Source organism: Pollachius pollachius, assembly GCF_949987615.1.
Source record: "Pollachius pollachius genome assembly, chromosome: 16".
NCBI classification, from domain to species: Eukaryota; Metazoa; Chordata; class Actinopteri; order Gadiformes; family Gadidae; genus Pollachius; species Pollachius pollachius.
In genome coordinates this window covers 15757054-15778952 of record NC_136949.1, presented here as the reverse complement: position 1 = coordinate 15778952, position 21899 = coordinate 15757054, and the positions used below count along the sequence as shown (strand labels likewise).

The following is a 21899-nucleotide window of genomic DNA, read 5'->3' as shown; positions in this document are numbered from 1 at the left end:
GACGTGCATGTCAAATTATGCGTGTTGTTCATTAGCCAAGTCTCTCTCTCGCTCTCCCTCTAGATCCGGCCACTGAACATCGAGGGGACATTGAACCTGCTGGGTTCTGAACAGCCACGTCTCATCTACTTTAACAACAGTAGCTCAGGTATCTGTCAATACCGCCTTAACCAGGCCACCTTAACCAGACCACCTTAACCAGACCGCCTTAACTAGACCGCCTTAAGTAGACCGTCTTAACTAGACCGCCTCAGCTAGACATCACTTGAGAAGCAAGCCATAAAAAGGAAGAAAAGAAAGCATAACTGGCCATTGAATGTAAAAAACAATTATTATTGACATGTGAATGAATGTCCCACTCCTGCAGAAGGAGAGCTGGCCATCCCAGAGACGTCGGACAACAGTAAGAAGCTGATGGTTCGAACCCGCAGCAAACGCAAGTTCCTCTTCAAGGTCCCAGAGGAGGAGCGACTTCAGCAGAGGAGGTAATGAGGCTGGACGGCCCGTGGTCTAAAGGCCTTTTTATGGTCCCACGTTCCCGCAACGCAATGACCACGCAGACGCTTCGACGTAGTCGTGAACCTGTATTGGTTCTGCGGTGGGTTTTACCTAGTGGACCAATCCCAGCCCTTGCTGCTGCGTCGCCTCGACGGATGGTTACAATCTTTGGGAGGCGCACGTCCGGCCCTTGCGCTGGACGCAAGGAGGGTCCGCAAGGACGTAAGGGTTCCATAACCCCCTTGCGTTGCGTGAACGTGGAACCATAAAGAGCCCTTAAGAAGCACTAGCCCAACCTGCCTGTCATCAACACGGTGCCGTCCTCTGTTCCAGGGAGATGCTGCGGGACCCAGAGCTGCGGTCCAGGATGATCTCAAACCCCACGAACTTCAACCACGTGGCCCACATGGGGCCAGGAGACGGAATGCAGGTCCTCATGGACCTCCCCCTGGTAACTCCTTACCCCTCCTCCTTTCCACTAGTAACTCCTCCACTCCCGATGGTAACCCCTTACCCCCCTCCTTCTCTCCCCCTTTTAACTCCTCCTCTATCTTCCCTCCATCTGGTTACTCTTTACATCCTCTCCCCCTAGTTACTTCTCCTACCTACTCCTCCTTCTGTTGTGATAATAAGTCACCAGGGTATTTATTCTGGGTTTTCCCTTTTTTTTTTTTTGGGGTCCGATCAAAACAAACGCTGACAGAACTCTTCACCTTCTGTTTTTCCTCTCTCCCCCTCCTCACCTGTGTCCTGTGACATCAGAGCAGTGATGTCATCAGCCCCTCCCCCTCCCCCTCTCGCCACACCCTCATCTCCCCACCCACCAACTTTGAGCACGTTTACCACCTGAGCTCTCCGTCCAGTGCCCTCCTCAACCCAGACTTCTGCTCCTCCTCTCTCTCCTCCTCCTCCTCTTCTCTAGGATGGGTAGGCCACACCCCCTTTCCTGTCTTTAAGCATGTTTCTTCCTGTCTCCTCCCAACCCCTTCCTGTCTCCTCCCTACCACTTCCTGTCCCCTCCCTACCCTTTCCTGTCTCCTCCCTACCACTTCCTGTCTCGAGCTTATCCCTTCCCCTCCTGTCTCTGAACTTGCCCTATCTAAGTCGAGCCAGTCACTACCTGTCTCGACCCTGCCCCTTCCTATTTCCTCCTCCAATACCTGTCTCGACCCTGCCCCTTCCTATTTCCTCCTCCAATACCTGTCTCGACCCTGCCCCTTCCTGTCTCCTCCTCCAATACCTTTCTTGACTCCAACCCTTCCTGTCCGTGTCACACTGTAACTGGCGTCCACCATCTTAGCAACAATAAGATGCTCTTGTTTCCATAGTTACAATGCAAAAAATCTCAATAGCCCTTCATAAATTTGTGTGTGACTATGTGTGTGTGACTGTGTGTGTGTGTGTGTGTGTGTGTGTGTAGGGCATTCCCTCTCAGGATGAGGTTGTTAAGGAGAAGCCTCGCCCCCTCTCCAGTATCTCCCGGCAACAGAGGAGCAAATCACACATCAGCCGCACCGCTTCAGGTAAACGCACACAAACAGCTACTCTTACTCTTCAACACATCAACGGCAGATCTCTCCCTGATCGCCTTGAGGGCTGGTTTATGTACACAGACATTGGTAGTGATTGGTCAACCTGAAACGCAAAGACCAATCGTGCAGTTGACCCGTTGAATATCATTCAATGCTTGAACTGCATGAACCGATCCTCAGAGATGAGACACTAACTACAGTGGGACGAGGGCAGCGCGTGGGATGGGATTCATCTGAATAACTGGGGTGGGTTCAGGTGAGAAACTATTCGTGAATACGTTGTTTGTTACTGTGCTCTCAGGGGCAGAGTTTGGAGGCTCTGGGTCCAGAAGCCTTGGAGAGCCAGACCAAGACCTTGACCGAGAGGTAAACACCTGGATCTATATTATAAACCTCTGGCCCTACATTCATTCAGATTGGAATGTGTGTGTGTGTGTGTGTGTGTGTGTGTGTGTGTGTGTGTGTGTGTGTGTGTGTGTGTGTGTGTGTGTGTGTGTGTGTGTGTGTGTGTATGTATATATATAAATAAATATATATATGTGCTGTCAAGCGATATATAATTAATCGCGATTAATCATATAATGTCAGTTAACTCGCGATTAATCACATTTTTTTATATTCTAAATATCCCTTGATTTCGTGCTGCTAGCCTTTTAGTGAGATCAGAGAGTGTCGAGAAGGACAGTAATAAAATATATTTGGTAAGATGGATATAAGAAGAGAGACCCGCAGTAAATTCAACCCGGTCCACTTGACATCGGGTAGGTGCATGACAGGGGTAGGCCTACCGTAAAACTTCAATAGCCCTGGCTTTTATTTGTTTCAATCACTGAACTTTGGAACAAAACACTTGCTCAGCAAAGATGGGGAATACTAACACTTATTATTTAAACCAGTATGAATATTCCTACCGTACGTAGGCCTATACACATTACCAGGCTATCGAATAACGCCCACACACACACGCACACGCACACACGCGCGGTGGCGGAGTGGTAAACTGGAGAGTCGGGAGAATTCCCGGTGGACCGTTAACGTTTCGGGGCTGTCAAGCTGATAACTGCGGGATACCAATATTGTGTTCATAAAAGTTCCTTGCAGCACCGTCTGGCAACCTGAGCTGTGCCCCCGCAACCTCTCACTCAACAGACACAACAAACTGTCAACGTTGCAACCAAGTCGATTTTGTCTAGAGAGGAGTAACTGAGCGGCCCCTCCCGAAGTGGTACAGCCCAGGTGGGCCTTGAACTGCGATTGGTCAGAAAGACGTAACAGCTAATGACAACATTGAACTCTCGTGCAGGCTCGAACAGAGTGACACACAAACACAAACACACACTTTTAAGGAGTTTTTCACCCGCTCCGTATCCTTGCTTGCTCCAACAAGTTTGTGCGGCGTGCTTGTTTTGTTTCCGGTGTAGCTAGATCCGGTTAGTGTTGTAGTTTTTCTGACGTGACTAGTTGTTGCTAGACAGCAGGTGAAAAAACTACAACATTTGCCAAGACAAAAGAGCGCTATAAAAAAATTAACGCCGTTAAAATTGATTTGCGTTAACGCCGTTAATAACACGTTAAACTGTTAGCACTAATATATATGTGTGTTTATATATGTGTGTGTGTGTGTGTGTGTGTATGTGTGTGTGTGTGTGTGTGTGTGTGTGTAGGCATGCGTGCATATGGATTAACATGTACTTTAACATCTAAATTCCTCTACACATGAAATGTGACTGAAATTAATCTAATCCAAACATTTGTCCGATATTCTTTAACCTTAACTCAATCTCTCTCACTCTCTCTCTCCTGTCTCTCGCCCAGCCGGACTCCGACTCCACCAAACACTCCACTCCGTCTAACAGCTCCAACCCCAGCAGCCCCTCCAGCCCTAACTCCTCCCACCGCAGTCAGCTGACCCTGGATGGCCTTGAGTCCGCCCTCGACCCCGCCCTCGACGCCTGACCGCATCCCCCTCCCTAAACTTACGGCCAAAACCATGCCCCTCAACCCCGACCACTGCCCGTATTCCTTCACCTGCCATGCCCCGTATTTGCCCCTTCCTGCATCACTGACCACGCCCCTCTCTTCTTTGGTGACCACACCCCTTTCCTCATCACTGACCATGCCTCTTCCAGATCTACAGAGAGGAGTCTCCTGCAGAAAGGGGGTGGGGTTTACTAGTTTTTTAATTTAGCTGTTTTTAAGGCTCCGTTTCCATAGGAACGGTGGTGTACCTAACCTCTGCCAGGTGAAGCTTTCTGATCAACACTACAGCCGCGTTCCCCTGCGGCGCAGCCAGCCATGGAAACCCCATACGCCAGGAGCCGCTAGGCGCTAACCCCGCTGCTAGCTTTTCCTAACTAGAGCTGCTTTTATAAACTCTGTATTCCACAATAAGAGTCTGCGCTTTAACTTTGAAAAAAAATTGTGTGGATGAGGTGGTTCAAGTCGTTATCGTTCTGTACCAGAAGGGGGCGCTCCTCCCACTGTATTCTACTCTTGTATTTGCACACTGTTGTAGCCCCTCCCCCAGCCTGAATAGACTTGTCTGAAACACTACAAAATCAGTTTAAATCTTTGTAATTATTGAATAAGCAACACATCAAGTATGACCGGAAAATAAAATATCTGTGCTTCTGTCCATGACTACATAAATAAAGCAAAGCTGGGTTTTATGTTCAAGTTTAACTTTATTAAACGAGTTTGACTGTTGTGAGTGGGCGGGGCCTAATGTCCCTTGTTTTGATTGGTTACGTCCTCTGAAATGAATACGTTGCATTAATATTACTTTGTTGGACCTCAAGTAAACGTCTTTAACAGTTATAGAAGTAAGAATTACAACCAATAAACTAAAGTAAAGAATGTGTTCCGTTTATTAAGGCCTTTTTTATGTAGCCCAACTCTCACCGAATTTAAACTCGTTATTTGAACTTTAAATGTATTTCAAGTCTTTGTGATTTAACCACAAGGGGGCGCCCGGTTACAAGCCGGAGTTTATGTTAAAGGCCTACGTGCAGGTTAACCGGAAGTTTTGATTAATGGGTACATGAAGCACTCAAAATGTGTATCATTTATAAAATGTCTCAAATAGTGTTAAAGTCCAGTTTTTGGCAGGAACGGGTGTTTTCAAACGCCATTCGGCGATGACGTCATGTCACGTCACGTCACGAGACGTGTTGGAAGGTAGCCTCAGCCTAGTACTAAAACTATGGCGTGAGGTGGCAAGAACCACAAAAAACATGTATGATGGCCCACAGCAGCATAATTTTGAACCTGTCAGACGTGAGAGGGCGAATGAGGAATTGCCGAGAACTGATGGCGGTCAAAGCCAATTAAATGCATGGTCATAGGAGAATGAGTGGAGAGTTGCTATCATTGAGCAACGCAGCAACGAGCGCTGGAGCTAGTCAATGAACAGCAGTGCATACAATAACGACACTTTTATTTATTTTTACTGTCAATGAATAGCATCGAGTGAAAGTCAACGTTTTCTTTATATCTAGTCACAGCGATTATGTCGTAAGTACCGGTAAACTTAGTCAGAAGATCTAGAAATAGAAGGCATAATGCTAGCTATGGGCTAATGTTGGGAAAAACGGTCTGTCTAGTTACTGGACCAGATGAAATGAGACGGAGAGGTAATAAAGTCTATCGGCACGAGGACCTTGGATTTATTAAGTAAAGTGGCAACGGTTATACAGAGTCATAAGCGTGAGAAATCGAATATGTCTAAGTCCCTAATCAGCGCTGATGGTTCGTCCGGAGCTTCGCCTCCGTGGAAGGTCTGCTTCGGAAGAAGGTGAAGAGTCTCAGAGTGATACAGTCTTATGCTGTATCTCCTCGTGATGAGGTGTGTGCGTTTGAGATGTGTGTGGTTCTGTGTGTTTTTACTTGACCTTGGTTCCCAGGCACTAGTGTATGCATGTATATCTTCTTGTGTTCCTCCTTACGGGGGAGAGCTTCAGAGCATCACCCGTTGTGGTCCTCCCGTCCTTGAGGATGACTGGTGCATTGTCTGAGTGTCTACCATCTGCCGGGAGGAGAAATGGGGCCCTGGCTCCGGCCCTGACCTGACTATATTCTCATGTATGTGTTATGTGTTAAAAGTTGACTATATTATAAGGTGACTGCCATGTGATGTGCTCATTAAGCTAGGGTAGGAGTTAGCTATATTTATAATGTACATGTGATGTGCTCAGCAGGTTATTTTGCCCCAACATATCCCCCTCAAGTCGTCGCAAGACGACTTTTACTCATTAGGGGTACGAGGGATAGGACTCCAGCGCGGGACTACCATCATAACATTATTAAACAATAACAATATAAATGCAACAATCACACAAATACACTAACGATCACAGGAAAGAAATGTAACCACGAAACGTGTCCCTAAATAATAGCGAAGATATGAGGCAGATAGCGAATGGCAATCCCCCTCAACCCATCCCCAGAGGACCACACACTAAGGATGTGAGGAGGAGTTGACTGGTCGTGTTACAACAAGCAATCACACGCATGGGGCATCCAGGGTAGGCCCGGGGCACGGGAACAACTGAAACCATGGAATAGTCCTGAGCGTCATCATGGGCAGGTGGTCGCAACGCGCCACCTGAGCATTAGACCCTTTTATTCAACTGCGCTCAGGACCTCGTCTGATAAACGGGCAATCAAGGCCCCTGGAATCTCGCCCGTGTGAATCCCCGAGCTCCATCTAGTGGGACAGCGATATAAACAACAACATTTACGTTCCCGGCGTCGGTTGCGTAGACGCGGGCATAGATATGGGAGCGGCTAAAAACAGTGAAGCGTACAGAAGCGAATACAGCCAGGGGTGCCCTCAAGCCGTAAGGGAGCGGGCCGCAGCCCCTGGTACCGGAACGCAGATCCCTGGTCCGGGCGTCGTGGGTGCTTCAGGTGGGAGGGGGGTGATGCCGTTGGCGGGGACGGGAATGGGGCAGCCCACCTGGAGAGGTTACTAGCACGTCACAGGCGGGGGGGGGGGAAGAAGAGGGAAGGGGTGTTGCGGTGGGGTGTCAGCCGACGGTGATGGAAACAGGACGCCGGGGCCGTGCATCTGGAGAGGCCACTCGCACTCACGGGTAGATGTCCGGCTCGGCGGGGACACAGTCGTCGGCGGGGGCTGGGAGTGTCTCTTCGGAGGCGTAGGTTGGGAGTGTGTAGGGGAGCTCGTCCTGAGTGCATCCTCGTGCGATCCAGCAGCTCTTCTCATAAGGACCGGCGTGTTCTTGCATTTCGCCAAGGTATATCAGGAAGTCGCTCATGCTCCTCGGGTATGGCTCCCCGTCCAGGGGGTCCATCAGGGAAAGGACCAGTGGCGGTGCGTAGCCCCCCGCCTTCTTGGCGGCGGCATCGGCGGCGTTGTTACCGCGGGTGATCAGGGAGTCTCCTTTTGTGTGGCCCTGGCACTTGAGGATGGCCACAGACTCTGGTAGCTGGATGGCGAGGAGTAGGCGGACGACGAGGTCCCTGTGCTTCAGGTGCGCCCCTGTAGAGGTCAGCATACCCCGCCTTTCTGCTTGGCTAGCGTTCAGGTGGCAGAGCTCGTACACGTAGTTGCTGTCGGTGTAAAGGTCGAGGCGTAGGCCCTTCGCGGCTTCGAGGGCTACGACTATGGCTGTGAGTTCAGCCCTCTGGGCCGAGGGATACTCCGGGAGTATTCCCGAGTGTCTGGTGTGGGGGTGGTCGGGGTCGTGGACGCCTTTGCACTGGAGGCCGGGTGCGGGGAGGTTTGTCTTTTTATCTTTATTATTCACCGGGATAATTCTTCTAGCAGGGGGTGATCGAGAGTCGGGGTTGGATTGGTATTGATGTTGTCCAGTGGGGGGCGCTGTAGTTTGGGAAGGGTAGAGTTGGAGTTGTCCAGTGGGGGGCGCTGTGGCTTGGGAAGGGTAAGGTTGGAGTGGTCCAGTAGGGGGCGCGGTAGTTGGGGAAGGGTAGAGTTGGAGTTGTCCAGTGGGGGGCACGGTGGTTGGGGAAGGGTAAGGTTGGAGTGGTCCGGTAGGGGGCGCTGTAGTTGGGGAAGGGTAAGGTTGGAGTGGTCCAGTAGGGGGCGCGGTAGTTGGGGAAGGGTAAGGTTGGAGTTGTCCAGTGGGGGGCACGGTGGTTGGGGAAGGGTAAGGTTGTAGTGGTCCAGCAGGGGGCAGTCTAGTTGGGGAAGGGCAAGGTTGGAGTGGTCCGGTGGGGGGCGCTGTGGCTTGGGAAGGGTAAGGTTGGAGTTGTCCAGTGGGGGGCACGGTGGTTGGGGAAGGGTAAAGTTGGAGTGGTCCAGCAGGGGGCAGTCTAGTTGGGGAAGGGCAAGGTTGGAGTGGTCCGGTGGGGGGCGCTGTGGCTTGGGAAGGGTAAGGTTGGAGTTGTCCAGTGGGGGGCACGGTGGTTGGGGAAGGGTAAAGTTGGAGTGGTCCAGCAGGGGGCAGTCTAGTTGGGGAAGGGCAAGGTTGGAGTCGTCCAGTGGGGGGCACGGTGGTTGGGGAAGGGTAAAGTTGTAGTGGTCCAGCAGGGGGCAGTCTAGTTGGGGAAGGGCAAGGTTGGAGTTGTCCAGTGGGGGGCGCTGTGGTTGGGGAAGGGTAAGGTTGGAGTGGTCCAATAGGGGGCAGTCTAGTTGGGGAAGGGCAAGGTTGGAGTGGTAGGGGGCGCTATGGCTGGGGAAGGGTAAGGTTGGAGTGGTCCAATAGGGGGCAGTCTAGTTGGGGAAGGGCAAGGTTGGAGTGGTAGGGGGCGCTATGGCTGGGGAAGGGTAAGGTTGGAGTAGTCCAGTAGGGGGCAGTCTAGTTGGGGAAGGGTAAGGTTGGAGTGGCTAAACTTTTGGCGGAGGGGGAGGTGTGGCTTCGGACTGAGCGAGAGAACTCAAAAAATGGCGGCCCTGATGCTATAACTCTGTGTGGCCTGTCTAACACACAAGAGCGGATGAGAGACTAGGGGGTAACTTTTGTCACTCTTGGAGGAGGAGAACGAGAAAAAGGAGGAAAAAACAGGGGGGAGGGAAGCAAAAAACAACAACAGGGCCTATAGACGTTATTCAATACATCCAGATATTCTTTATAGCCAATAATCGTTATCTATCTTTATTGATTAATCTGCGTCAATCAGACTAAACCGTCAACCAACGCGGCAAAGAGATGTTGTTTAGTATTGTGGTTTATCTATGCGACAGGTCCGGCAGTAATTCAAAGAAACACAGTAAAAGAGATATCATTTATCCTTGTCAACTTGTCTAGGTCTAGTTTTAACGGTTCAAACAGTAAATTGAAGCGACACAGTAAAAAAGGTTATTTATCATTGTCAATTTATCTATTTCCGCTGGTTACGCCATAGAGCAACGCAATACGTCAGAGAGACATTTATTCATTATTATCAATCTATCTATTCCTACATTTACCCGTTTTAACGGACAAAGATAGAGCGGATCACGCATACACACCCACTGATTCACTCACAGATTATCACGCATACACACCCACTGATTCACTCACAGATTCCCTCTTTCTCGCAGACGCACCCAGAAACATATCGACAGACTTCTCATTCTGTGTCCCGCACCCACAATCATCAGACACAGCAGAATAGCGTTAAGCATAGCAAAGCAAGCAAGCGTTGCACACATATTTCCATATTTTAGCCGGCCCAAAAATACGCTCGCTCTCTTTCTTTCTCTCTCTCTGGGCCTCTTACACACACACACACACACACACACAGCCACTCCGTCTCTCTCTCTCTTATTCTCGCGCATACACACACTGCCTCTCGTTCACTCGCGCATACACACGCTGTTTCCTTTGCAAAGGGACTTTAACCCTGATAAAGGACTCTAAACTTCTCACCACATAGAATTATTTAATACACAGATTATTCCATCTGGGTTCCGAACCCGGCCCAGGCATCCCTCTGAGTCCACTCAATGGCTCAGGCATATATTCCATCTGGGTTCCGAACCCGGCCCAGGCATCCCTCTGAGTCCACTCAATGGCTCAGGCATATATTCCATCTGGGTTCCGAACCCGGCCCAGGCATCCCTCTGAGTCCACTCAATGGCTCAGGCATATATTCCATCTGGGTTCCGAACCCGGCCCAGGCATCCCTCTGAGTCCACTCAATGGCTCAGGCATATATATTCTGGCCATCGGTAGTCTTGTATCACTGACCGATTCTTATAGGCCCTATGGTCTCGAGGGTATTCTTTCACCATGCAACGAGCCGATATTCGATGTGTCACGCATTCGGGGTCAATCGGGTTTTACGGGGAAATGCTGGGGTGCAGTCCTATTAGTCCCCACGAGATATCCCGTAGCGAACCGTTCTCACAGTCTCATCTCCTAATGTGGTTCCTATATAACTATGCAGAGTTTGGATTTTATCAACAGGTTCTGCCTACCTTTTGTTGGGCGATCGCGAGGTGAGACTGCAGGAATCGGTCCGGTTCTCCGGGATCCCGAGGCCGTGCCGCTCTCCGTCTCTCGTTTCCCAGTTGCGGTCCAATTCAGAAAAAATCACGTCGGGGTCACCAATTTGTTGGGAAAAACGGTCTGTCTAGTTACTGGACCAGATGAAATGAGACGGAGAGGTAATAAAGTCTATCGGCACGAGGACCTTGGATTTATTAAGTAAAGTGGCAACGGTTATACAGAGTCATAAGCGTGAGAAATCGAATATGTCTAAGTCCCTAATCAGCGCTGATGGTTCGTCCGGAGCTTCGCCTCCGTGGAAGGTCTGCTTCGGAAGAAGGTGAAGAGTCTCAGAGTGATACAGTCTTATGCTGTATCTCCTCGTGATGAGGTGTGTGCGTTTGAGATGTGTGTGGTTCTGTGTGTTTTTACTTGACCTTGGTTCCCAGGCACTAGTGTATGCATGTATATCTTCTTGTGTTCCTCCTTACGGGGGAGAGCTTCAGAGCATCACCCGTTGTGGTCCTCCCGTCCTTGAGGATGACTGGTGCATTGTCTGAGTGTCTACCATCTGCCGGGAGGAGAAATGGGGCCCTGGCTCCGGCCCTGACCTGACTATATTCTCATGTATGTGTTATGTGTTAAAAGTTGACTATATTATAAGGTGACTGCCATGTGATGTGCTCATTAAGCTAGGGTAGGAGTTAGCTATATTTATAATGTACATGTGATGTGCTCAGCAGGTTATTTTGCCCCAACACTAACTTAGCCTATCGGACACGCAAATCAGTGCACTTGCAAATGAGTGCCTGCAAGTATAACTGATCGTGGTGTGACATTATCTAACCATCAATCTACCGCAAATACGAGCAGACAGATGTACATTGAACACATACACAAAGCACATCGTCCAACCCGGCGGATGCTGACAGACAGAAACATCACTCCAAGGCTAGGCTGCTTCAGTAAGACCACAACAGTTTCCGTTGTCCGGTAATTACCGGTTATTGACCGGCAAAAAATGAGGAGGACCGAAAATTCTAAATGTCTCCGGTCAGAATGACCAATGGAAATAATTATCTGCACAATTTGAATTGTGTTTAAATATGATACAGTGGTCATTTGTTTAGCCAATTCATGAGGGTTTTGATTGACCAGACCCGGCCTGCCGATATTTCCCAGCACTATCCTTGAGCCGGGTCGGGCCACGTTTGTGTTTTTTTTTTTTTATCATTGCTTTATTGGCCTAATCTGAGGAGAAATCTATGCCATTAACAGAAATATCATAGGCCTTTATTACAAGGGTCTTCTCAATGCCGTGGAACGCTCCGTTCACTTACATGGGTAGTAGTCCGGTAACTTGTCAACCCCAGCGTCTTCCGTTGCTATGCGACGTCAACGTCTTTGGCGGACTATTTCACTGCCGATCAACACTACGAATGCTGGTGACGAATAAATTGTAAAAAGACACTCCATGTGAAGTCATTTTTTCGTTTTGGCATGTAGCCGTGTAATAAGCGGGATAATGTATAGAACGTCGCCGCTCATTATTGAAAATAAGCCCCTTCAGGGCGAAGCAAGACACCTCCGCGTAGGTGTCCTGTTCGCCCTGTCGGGGCTTATTTTCCCGATAATGACCGTCGTTCTATACATTATTCCTTACATACAGTGGGGCAAAAAAGTATTTAGTCAGCCACCAATTGTGCAAGTTCTCCCACTTAAAAAGACGAGAGAGGCCTGTAATTTTCATCATAGGTAAACCTCAGCTATGAGAGACAAAATGAAAAAAAAAAATCCAGAACATCACATTGTCTGATTTTTTAAGAATTTATTTGCAAATTATGGTGGAAAATAAGTATTTGGTCACCTACAAACCAGCAAGATTTCTGGCTGTCACAGACCTGTAACTTCTTTAAGAGGCTCCTCTGTCCTCCACTCGTTACCTGTATTAATGGCACCTGTTTGAACTCCTTATCAGTATAAAAGACACCTGTCCACAACCTCAAACAGTCACACTCCAAACTCCACTATGGCCAAGACCAAAGAGCTGTCAAAGGACACCAGAAACACAATTGTAGACCTGCACCAGGCTGGGAAGTCTGAATCTGCAATAGGTAAGCAGCTTGGTGTGAAGAAATCAACTGTGGGAGCAATTATTAGGAAATGGAATACATACAAGACCACTGATAATCTCCCTCGATCTGGGGCTCCACGCAAGATCTCACCCTGTGGGGTCAAAATGATCACAAGAACGGTGACAAATAAAACAGAACCACACGGGGGGACCTAGTGAATGACCTCCAGAGAGCTAAAGATATAATAATAATAGAGAAAAAGGCAAACGCAAGGTAGGAGTGAATAGGCGCCCAGGCGTATTCACCTTACCTGCCTTGTTTTGTTTGCCAAATCAAAAAATTCGCTGAAGCGGACCTTTTGGGCCGGTGTGAATACAAACCATCGAACTCTGGTGCGGACCAAACAGTCGGTCCGAGACCCAGCCGGAGAGGTGGTCTGGTGCTGTTCGCTTGATGTGAAAGCGAACGCACCGCGCCGACGGTCCGATCTAGTTCTTAAAATAATAGGCCTCTTTGGACGTAACAGGTACCCGCTCGCATTATTGTTATTATTGTTTGATAGCGGTAACTAAGTTTAGCAGCACAATTGTCGGAACGTCTATTGGATATTTGCGTCCGATATACAATTTCCTTCCTTTGCTCCATGTCGAGCCACGACTCATTTTCACCCGACTGTCGGATAAAAGCACGTAAAAAGTATGCTGGAAAACACATATACAAATGCAGATGCATAGTATAACATTCAGCACCAGGATGAGAGAGGAGTTCGACCGGTCCCCAGATCAATGTTTATCACGCTGGATATCCATGATTGTTTACTTTCTCACCCCCCCCCCCCCCCTTTTTTTTTTTTTTAATATTTAATCCTTTGCATGTAATGCATGTATGTTGGTTCTATTAACCTACATAGGCTATCAATCTGAATGATTTTTTAGGTAGTCACATCTACTACATTCAACATTTTCTGGGGGAGTTCCTCAAGACCCTCCGTCCATGACCACGTCCCACCCACAAATAATCACCAGCCGCCACTGATACAGACAGATATCCAACAAATATTTAGTTGTTATTTGGAATTATTTTGTAGCTTCTCTCATATCCGATTAGTTGAAGTGAACCATAAACCCGTATTTAATCGCAATCTGTATGTGATCATGAACAGTTTACGGTAGCCTATAAAATAGAAAGATTGACCGCAAAAGCGTACGTAGGCCACAGAAACATATCGCCCTATTTCCTTATCAACAAATTCATACCAAACGATATAATTATAGGCTATTTGTTTCACAGTTAGCCTAATAAAGACATTCCCAACGGGCATATGGTTTCGTGTTAAGTCGTGTTGATGACTGATTTATGACTTGTGTTGATGGTAAAAATATTTCCACGTCCAGAAATGCATACAAATTTAGGTTTACAACGTTTTTTAGCTAAACGGTGTGTGTACTTAAGGCCTCTTGTCCAGCAGACTATATACCGCAGCAGGATGAGACATGATGAGGTGGGAAAGCAAAAAAATACACTAACCTTCTGCAAATCAAAGCTTATTTTATTCAAAAAAGTGAGGAATTGTTGATTACAAGGCAACGCACCATGTAGGCTATTCTCAATAGCGGTGAGTATTTCACTGCTTCTTCCAGAAGGTTATCTCTCCTCTCCCACAGTCTCCTCATGACAACAAACTGAGAGGCTGCAAGTGGAGATTATCCTGGTCAACAGAAAGCCGCTAGTGTTCGTTCCCTACATATAGCACCTGTAAAAGCCCCTCACGTCGGCAGCCGGTAGCGTCCGGCTCTAGGAGGCCACGCAGGTTTACTTAACAGGCGGATAACGACATAATACAGGAAATCCCATCTACCACATTAAAAAAATAGAAAGACTGACAGCAAAATCGTATGTAAAGCTAAATTACCCAATGGGCTTTTTCACGGGGGGAGGGGGGCGTCCGGCTCTAGGAGGCCTCCAGGAATACTTTCGATGTTTCAGAGAAGTAGCGTCGCATATAGGCCTACTGAATGTTCTCCCCCCTCGTTCCTGAGCCGACCTCGCTCTGAGTCATCGAACCACTATATAGTATCGGACGTGTAGTCACCTCTCCTTTACACCCCCCTGTCCCCATTGTGACCTCGCTCTGACCCCGCAGCGCCAGCGCCAGCTCCTCGCGCGCGTCCCCGCTGGACAGCACGTAGAGGAGGGGGTTGCAGGCGCTGTTGAGAGTGGAGAAGCCCAGAGACACGTTGTACGGCGCGTAGATCCCAATGGAGGAAGTGTAATTCGGAGGGAAATGGGAGACGGCGGCGCGCACCAGCAGGACCAGGTGGTACGGCGCGAAGCACACCAGGAACAGCGTCACCACGGCGATCGCCAGCCAGTGCACGCGCCTCTTCTGGCCGAGCTGCAGCGAGTAGCTGGCGCGCACCGCGCGCAGGACGCCGTAGTTTGAGGCGGTCAGCACCGCCAGCGGCACCATGAAGCCCAGGAAGAAGCGCGCGTAGTTGAAGGCCGTGACCGCTCGGCTGGGGGTGTGATCCGGCTCGAAGCACCTCATATCCTGCTTGGTATCCGTGTCGCCCTCGCGCATCACGAAGACGGGCACGTGCGCCGCCATCACCATCGCCACGATGGCCGCCGTGATGCCCGCGGCCACGCGCTGGCGCCGCAGGCCGCGCGACTCCAGGGCGTAGCGCAAGGCCACGTAGCGGTCGCACGATACGCAGCATAGCAGCAGGATGCTGATGTACATGTTGGTGTAGAAGACGAAGCCGGTGACCTTGCAGGTGCGGGAGCCCCAGGTCCACTTGTGGCAGCCGTCGATGTAGAGCGCCCACAGGGGCAGCGTCGACAGGTAGATCAGGTCGCACACAGACAGGCTGCACAGGTAGACCCCCAGCACGTTCTTCCGCCGCACCTGCCTCAAGGTGAACCACACGGTGAGGAGGTTGGCGGGGAAGCCCACGAGGAAGACGACGCTGTAGAGGACTACCATGGGGACACGGGCCTGGTCGTACGGAGAAGCGCAGGCCGTCGCGTTCCCGGCGGTGGTCTCCCCCACCGTCATGTCTGCATGGACACACAAGGAGGCGAGGACCGCGGTGAAGATCCAACACCCTTTCAGTGCGTCCGGGGGAGCCGACCTACTGCGCGCTGCCAAGCCTCGATTGTTTGTCCCAGCCCCGTTGTTTAAGAGACACTGGTCTGAGTCAGAGTTCCACACCGTTGACCGTGGTATTAACACACTAGCTCTTCAGAGAAACGATGAGGAAACCAAATAGCACAGGAGGCAACAATAAGAGAAGCTAAACGATGTGACATCACTTCCTGGGGAAACCAAACCCAATGTTCAAGAGTCATTATTTTATGATCTCAACCGATCGGTTCTCAATAAGGTACTAACGACTTGCAGTTAAAAGTGCTAAAGTTCAAAATGCTTTAAAGCCTATTTTCAATGGTAGCTTTCTTTCCTTCATTGTAATGACGTCTAATCCCAGAGTGTGGTAAAAAGCATTGCACGTGTGTGCGTGTGTGTGTCTGTATGTGTGTGTGAGTGAGTGTGTGAGTGAGTGCGTGCGTATGCTTTTGGCAGTGGATGCCCTCGTAGTTCCCGTTTGTTAAAGTGCTTCACAAGAAAATTGGTGAAGTTGGAAGTTGAAGCCCTGAATACAACCAACAGTATTATGCATTTTATGCACGGGCGTAGGGGTGCAAGGAAGCGTTATGCAATTATTTTTCTGAATTAATTACATAATTATCTCAGAATTCAATATCCACATCTCTAGATATTTGAAGGATGCTGACTGTTTTATGGGTTTGTCATGAATTATGATTGGAGCGGGTGTGTGTTGAACTGTGCCAAAAATGACCTCTTAACCTAAATGATGAGGTGGGAGAGCAAAAAAAATACGCTAACCATAAGCTTTGATGCAAATAAAAGCTTGTTTTATTATTTTTTTAAGTGAGGAATTGTTGATTACAAGGCAACGCACCATGTATTCTCAATAGCGATGAGTATTTCACTCCTTCCTCCAGAAGGTTCTCTCTCCTCTCCCGCAGTCTCCTCATGACAACACACAGAGAGCCTACAAGTGGAGATTATTCTGGTCAACAGAGAGCCGCTAGCGTTCGTTCCCTAGGGATTCACTACAACATGTGGTTGCACACTAGCTGCCAAACATATAGTACCTGTAAAAGCCCCTCACGTCGGTAGGCGGTAGCGTCCGGCTCTAGGAGGCCTCCAGGAATACTTTGGATGTTTCAGAGAAGTCGCGTCCCATATAGGCCTACTGAACGTTCTCCCCCCTCGTTCCTGAGCCGACCTCGCTCTGAGTCATCGAACCACTATATAGTATCGGACGTGTAGTCACCTCTCCTTTACACCCCCCTGTCCCCATTGTGACCTCGCTCTGACCCCGCAGCGCCAGCGCCAGCTCCTCGCGCGCGTCCCCGCTGGACAGCACGTAGAGGAGGGGGTTGCAGGCGCTGTTGAGAGTGGAGAAGCCCAGAGACACGTTGTACGGCGCGTAGATCCAAATGGAGAAAGTGCACTCCCCGTCCCGAGGGAAGTGGGAGAAGGCGGCACGCACCAGCAGGACCAGGTGGTACGGCGTGAAGCACACCAGGAACAGCGTCACCACGGCGACCGCCAGCCAGCGCACACGCCTCTTCTGGCCGAGCTGCAGCGAGTGGCTGGCGCGCACCGCGCGCAGGAGGCCGTAGTTTGAGGCGGTCAGCACCGCCAGCGGCACCACGAAGCCCACAATTAAGCGCATGTAGTTGAAGGCCGTGACCGCTCGGCTGGGGGTGTGATCCGGCTCGAAGCACCTCATATCCTGCTTGGTATCCGTGTCGCCCTCGCGCATCACGAAGACGGGCACGTGCGCCGCCATCACCATCGCCACGATGGCCGCCGTGATGCCCGCGGCCACGCGCTGGCGCCGCAGGCCGCGCGACTCCAGGGCGTAGCACACGGCCACGTAGCGGTCGCACGATACGCAGCATAGCAGCAGGATGCTGATGTACATGTTGGTGTAGAAGACGAAGCCGGTGACCTTGCAGGTGCGGGAGCCCCAGGTCCACTTGTGCAAGCCGTCGATGTAGAGCGCCCACAGGGGCAGCGTCGACAGGTAGATCAGGTCGCACACAGACAGGCTGCACAGGTAGACCCCCAGCACGTTCTTCCGCCGCACCTGCCTCCAGGTGAACCACACGGTGAGGAGGTTGGCGGGGAAGCCCACGAGGAAGACGACGCTGTAGAGGACTACCATGGGGACACGGGCCTGGTCGTACGGAGAAGCGCAGGCCGTCGCGTTCCCGGCGGTGGTCTCCCCCGCCGTCATGTCTGCATGGACACACAAGGAGGCGAGGACCGCGGTGAAGATCCAACACCCTTTCAGTGCGTCCGGGGGAGCCGACCTACTGCGCGCTGCCAAGCCTCGATATTTTGCCCCAGCCCCGTTGTTTAAGAGACACTGGTCTGAGTCAGAGATCCACACCGTCGACCGTGGTATTAGTACACTAGCTCTTCTGAGAAACGATGAGGAAACCAAATAGCACAGGGTGTTAAAACAATTAGAGAAGCTCAAAGATTTCCCCACTTCCTGGGGAAATCAACCAAATGTTCACAGTCAGTCTTTTCTGATCTCAACCGATCTGTTCTAAATAAGGGACTAGAGACTTGCAGTTAAAAGTGCTACAAGTTGAAGATGCTTTAAAGCCTATTTTAATTGTAGTTTTCTTTCCTTCATTGTAATGACATCTAATCCCAGAGTGTGTTAGCATTGCACGTGTGTGTGTGTGTGTGTGTGTGTCTGTGTGTGTGTGTGTGAGTGAGTGAGTGCATGCGTATGCATGCGTATGCTCACTAATGGTCACGATCACACAACAGTGGAACTACACATAATTAACACACAGCCAATAAAGACCCCAAACCCGTTAACCCCACTTATCCAAACAACTACCAAAAGGACGACAAAGCCCCTTTGGTCAACATGCAACCTGGATACCCAGAATCCCCTGTACGATCCCGTAGGAGTCGCCACAATATGCAGCGGCGTAGGGGTGTATGGAAGCGTTAAACATCATTTGGAGAACAAAACAAAAAAGGATACACTGTTCTTCTGAATTAATGTGATCCCTCAAAAGCGTCTGAGAAACTCACCTGCATGGATACTGCTGATTATCAGCCTAACCCTGCAAAGGGGATTAATTCTCTTACGTAACATAAGAGAATCTAAATGCATACGCCCTTTTTCTTCGACCCCTTTTTTCTGTGTGTACGTGCGCACGCACGTACACACACACGCACACACACGCACACACACACACACACACACACACACACACACACACACACACAGAAACGCAGGTTTACTTAACAGGCGGATAACGACATAATACAGGAAATCCCATGTGCCACATCAAAAAAATTGAAAGACTGACAGCAAAATCGTATGTAAAGCTAAATTACCCAATGGGCTTTTTCACAGGCACGTGCCGTTTTTACAGGCACTGACATGCCCCAGTAAAAAGGTGCTGACTAGTGGGGGGGGGGGGGGGGGGCGTCCGGTTCTAGGAGGCTTCAGGACGTCTTGGATGTTACAGTTTGAGAGTAGTAGAGTCACATATCCTGGCCGTTCTTCCCCCCTCGTTCCTGAGCAGACCTCGCTCTGAGTCCTCGAACCCCTATATAGTGGCAGTCATGTAGTCCCCTCTCCTATAACCCCCCTGTCCCTAGTATCCCCCCCCCCGTGACCACGCTCTGACCCCGCAGCGCCAGCTCCTCGCGCGTGTCCCCGCTGGACAGCACGTAGAGGCGGGGGGTTGCAGGCGCTGTTAAGGGGGGAGATGCCCAGAGACACGTTGTACGGCGCGTAGATCCACGACGAGAAAGCGCACTCCCCGTCCCGAGGGAAGTGGGAGAAGGCGGCGCGCACCAGCAGGGCCAGGTGGTACGGCGCGAATCACACCAGAAACAGCGCCACCACGGCAACCGCCAGCAAGCGCACGCGCCTCTTCTGGAAGCGCTGTGTGGTTGAGTGACTCGCGCGCACAGCGCGCAGGACGCCGCAGTTGGAGCCGGTCAGTAGCGCCAACGGCAACACGAAGGCCGTGACCGCGCGGCTGGGAGTATGGTCGGGCTTGAATATGAACCTTGTTGGGAAAAACGGTCTGTCTAGTTACTGGACCAGATAAAATGAGACGGAGAGGTAATAAAGTCTATCGGCACGAGGACCTTGGATTTATTAAGTAAAGTGGCAACGGTTATACAGAGTCATAAGCGTGAGAAATCGAATATGTCTAAGTCCCTAATCAGCGCTGATGGTTCGTCCGGAGCTTCGCCTCCGTGGAAGGTCTGCTTCGGAAGAAGGTGAAGAGTCTCAGAGTGATACAGTCTTATGCTGTATCTCCTCGTGATGAGGTGTGTGCGTTTGAGATGTGTGTGGTTCTGTGTGTTTTTACTTGACCTTGGTTCCCAGGCACTAGTGTATGCATGTATATCTTCTTGTGTTCCTCCTTACGGGGGAGAGCTTCAGAGCATCACCTGTTGTGGTCCTCCCGTCCTTGAGGATGACTGGTGCATTGTCTGAGTGTCTACCATCTGCCGGGAGGAGATATGGGGCCCTGGCTCCGGCCCTGACCTGACTATATTCTCATGTATGTGTTATGTGTTAAAAGTTGACTATATTATAAGGTGACTGCCATGTGATGTGCTCATTAAGCTAGGGTAGGAGTTAGCTATATTTATAATGTACATGTGATGTGCTCAGCAGGTGATTTTGCCCCAACAACCTATTAAAGAAAGGGCAGCGGATAAAAAATGGCGCCCATTCATTCCTATGAAACTGCTCAATGGCGCAGGGCAACATCAAGGAGAGAATTGCTTCTTCATCATGGGAGCCAGCCGCGCCCTAGTGCATGCAGTGACGACTGGTCATTAGGGTCAAGTGGGGCTCGGCCCCACCTACTCTCACAATAAAATTTAAAAAAATAAATAATAATTATATATATATATATATATATATATATATATATATATATATATATATATATATATATATATATATTTTTTTTTTAAATCTCCCCAGAAAGTTCTGTAAAATAATAAGTTCGGCGCTTTTAGTTCATTTTTAGTCGACCCTGGCTTGCTTCTTCAGACTGAGTTCGTCTGGAGGGGCAAGAGGGCCTGGAGCCCCACCAGCCCAATGTAATGTGTATTGGACTTGAAAAATTGAAATGCGCATGCTCAGAGTGTTTCTCTGTCGGAGTGGACGGAGATTATTTTACTTCTGGTGGGGCTAGCCCGGACCGGGACCGCCATGGACATAAATGGTTCGTTCCACTATAGCGTAATTTCATTTTTCACCGTTCATTGGCTGTAGTGTGTGTTGTGATGAGTCATGAATCGAGTGACCTCACAACTCACCTCACGTGCCGCGTGCGAAAAGTCCGGTAGCGAAGAAGAGAAGGAGAAGGATAACTTTGGGAACAAACATGTCGGAGGCGCGCAAACGAAAACGAGTCGACAACAAGAATGAGGTGGATCTATAGGAGCACAGATTTGAGACCCTTAGTCTGGACGAAAAATTAGAGGTAAAACGCCTTATGTCTTGTGCTTTTCAGCCTGTTTATGTTTTTCCCGTCTTATATGTTCCCACTCCTGGCCTGCACCTTGTCGTGGTGAGTGGGCCCAAGACAGGCCATTCTGAATCGTTTCTTTCACAGCTATTATCTTTGATTTATCCTCCAGGACACTGCCTAGGCCTATAGGAGGCGTTTATTCTGAGGTTTACGGAAGCTTAGTTTAAAGTCGAAAAACTTTTAAAAACTATACTTTCATTATTGCAATGTTTTGATGTAAGAAATAAAAGATTAAAAGCTGCACTAATGCACTTTAAATATATATAATATTAATATACAGTGGGGCAAAAAAGTATTTAGTCAGCCACCAATTGTGCAAGTTCTCCCACTTAAAAAGATGAGAGAGGCCTGTAATTTTCATCATAGGTATACCTCAGCTATGAGACAAAATGAAAAAAAAAAATCTAGAAAATCACATTGTCTGATTTTTAAAGAATTTATTTGCAAATTATGGTGGAAAATAAGTATTTGGTCAATAACAAAATGTCATCTCAATACTTTGTTACATGCCCTTTGTTGGCAATGACAGACGTCAAACGTTTTCTGTAAGTCTTTACAAGGTTTTCACACACTGCTGCTGGTATTTTGGCCCATTCCTCCATGCAGATTTCCTCTAGAGCAGTGATGTTTTTGGGCCTTCGCTGGGCAACACGGACTTTCAACTCCCTCCAAAGATTTTCTATGGGGTTGAGATCTGGAGACTGGCTAGGCCACTCCAGGACCTTGAAATGCTTCTTACAAAGCCACTCCTTCGTTGCCCGGGCGGT

General features: G+C 49.5%; 3 protein-coding genes across 4 annotated transcripts in view; 1 reads left to right on the top strand and 2 right to left on the bottom strand.

The window, feature by feature from the left end:
* Positions 1–4890, top strand: part of cdc42bpb (CDC42 binding protein kinase beta (DMPK-like)) — a 35700-nt gene extending 30810 nt beyond the window's left edge. For both annotated transcript variants that reach the window (XM_079753818.1, XM_079753817.1), the window contains 6 exons: positions 64–148; positions 368–485; positions 832–949; positions 1919–2021; positions 2332–2396; positions 3846–4890. In XM_079753818.1, the coding sequence (XP_079609944.1) occupies positions 64–148; positions 368–485; positions 832–949; positions 1919–2021; positions 2332–2396; positions 3846–3986 (630 nt within the window). In that variant the 3' untranslated portion in view covers positions 3987–4890. The remainder of the gene's footprint in view (positions 1–63; positions 149–367; positions 486–831; positions 950–1918; positions 2022–2331; positions 2397–3845) is intronic.
* Positions 4891–14075: 9185 nt separating this feature from the next.
* On the bottom strand, positions 14076–15831 carry LOC307087665 (putative G-protein coupled receptor 132). Its single transcript, XM_079753292.1, has one exon. It carries the CDS (start codon positions 15554–15556, stop codon positions 14507–14509), a length of 1050 nt encoding a protein of 349 aa, XP_079609418.1. The 5' UTR covers positions 15557–15831; the 3' UTR covers positions 14076–14506.
* Positions 15832–16192: 361 nt separating this feature from the next.
* Positions 16193–17931, bottom strand: LOC307087710 (putative G-protein coupled receptor 132). Its single transcript, XM_079753343.1, has one exon. The coding sequence runs from the start codon at positions 17829–17831 to the stop codon at positions 16776–16778; it is 1056 nt and encodes a 351-aa protein (XP_079609469.1). The 5' UTR covers positions 17832–17931; the 3' UTR covers positions 16193–16775.
* Between the last annotated feature and the right edge of the window lie 3968 nt (positions 17932–21899).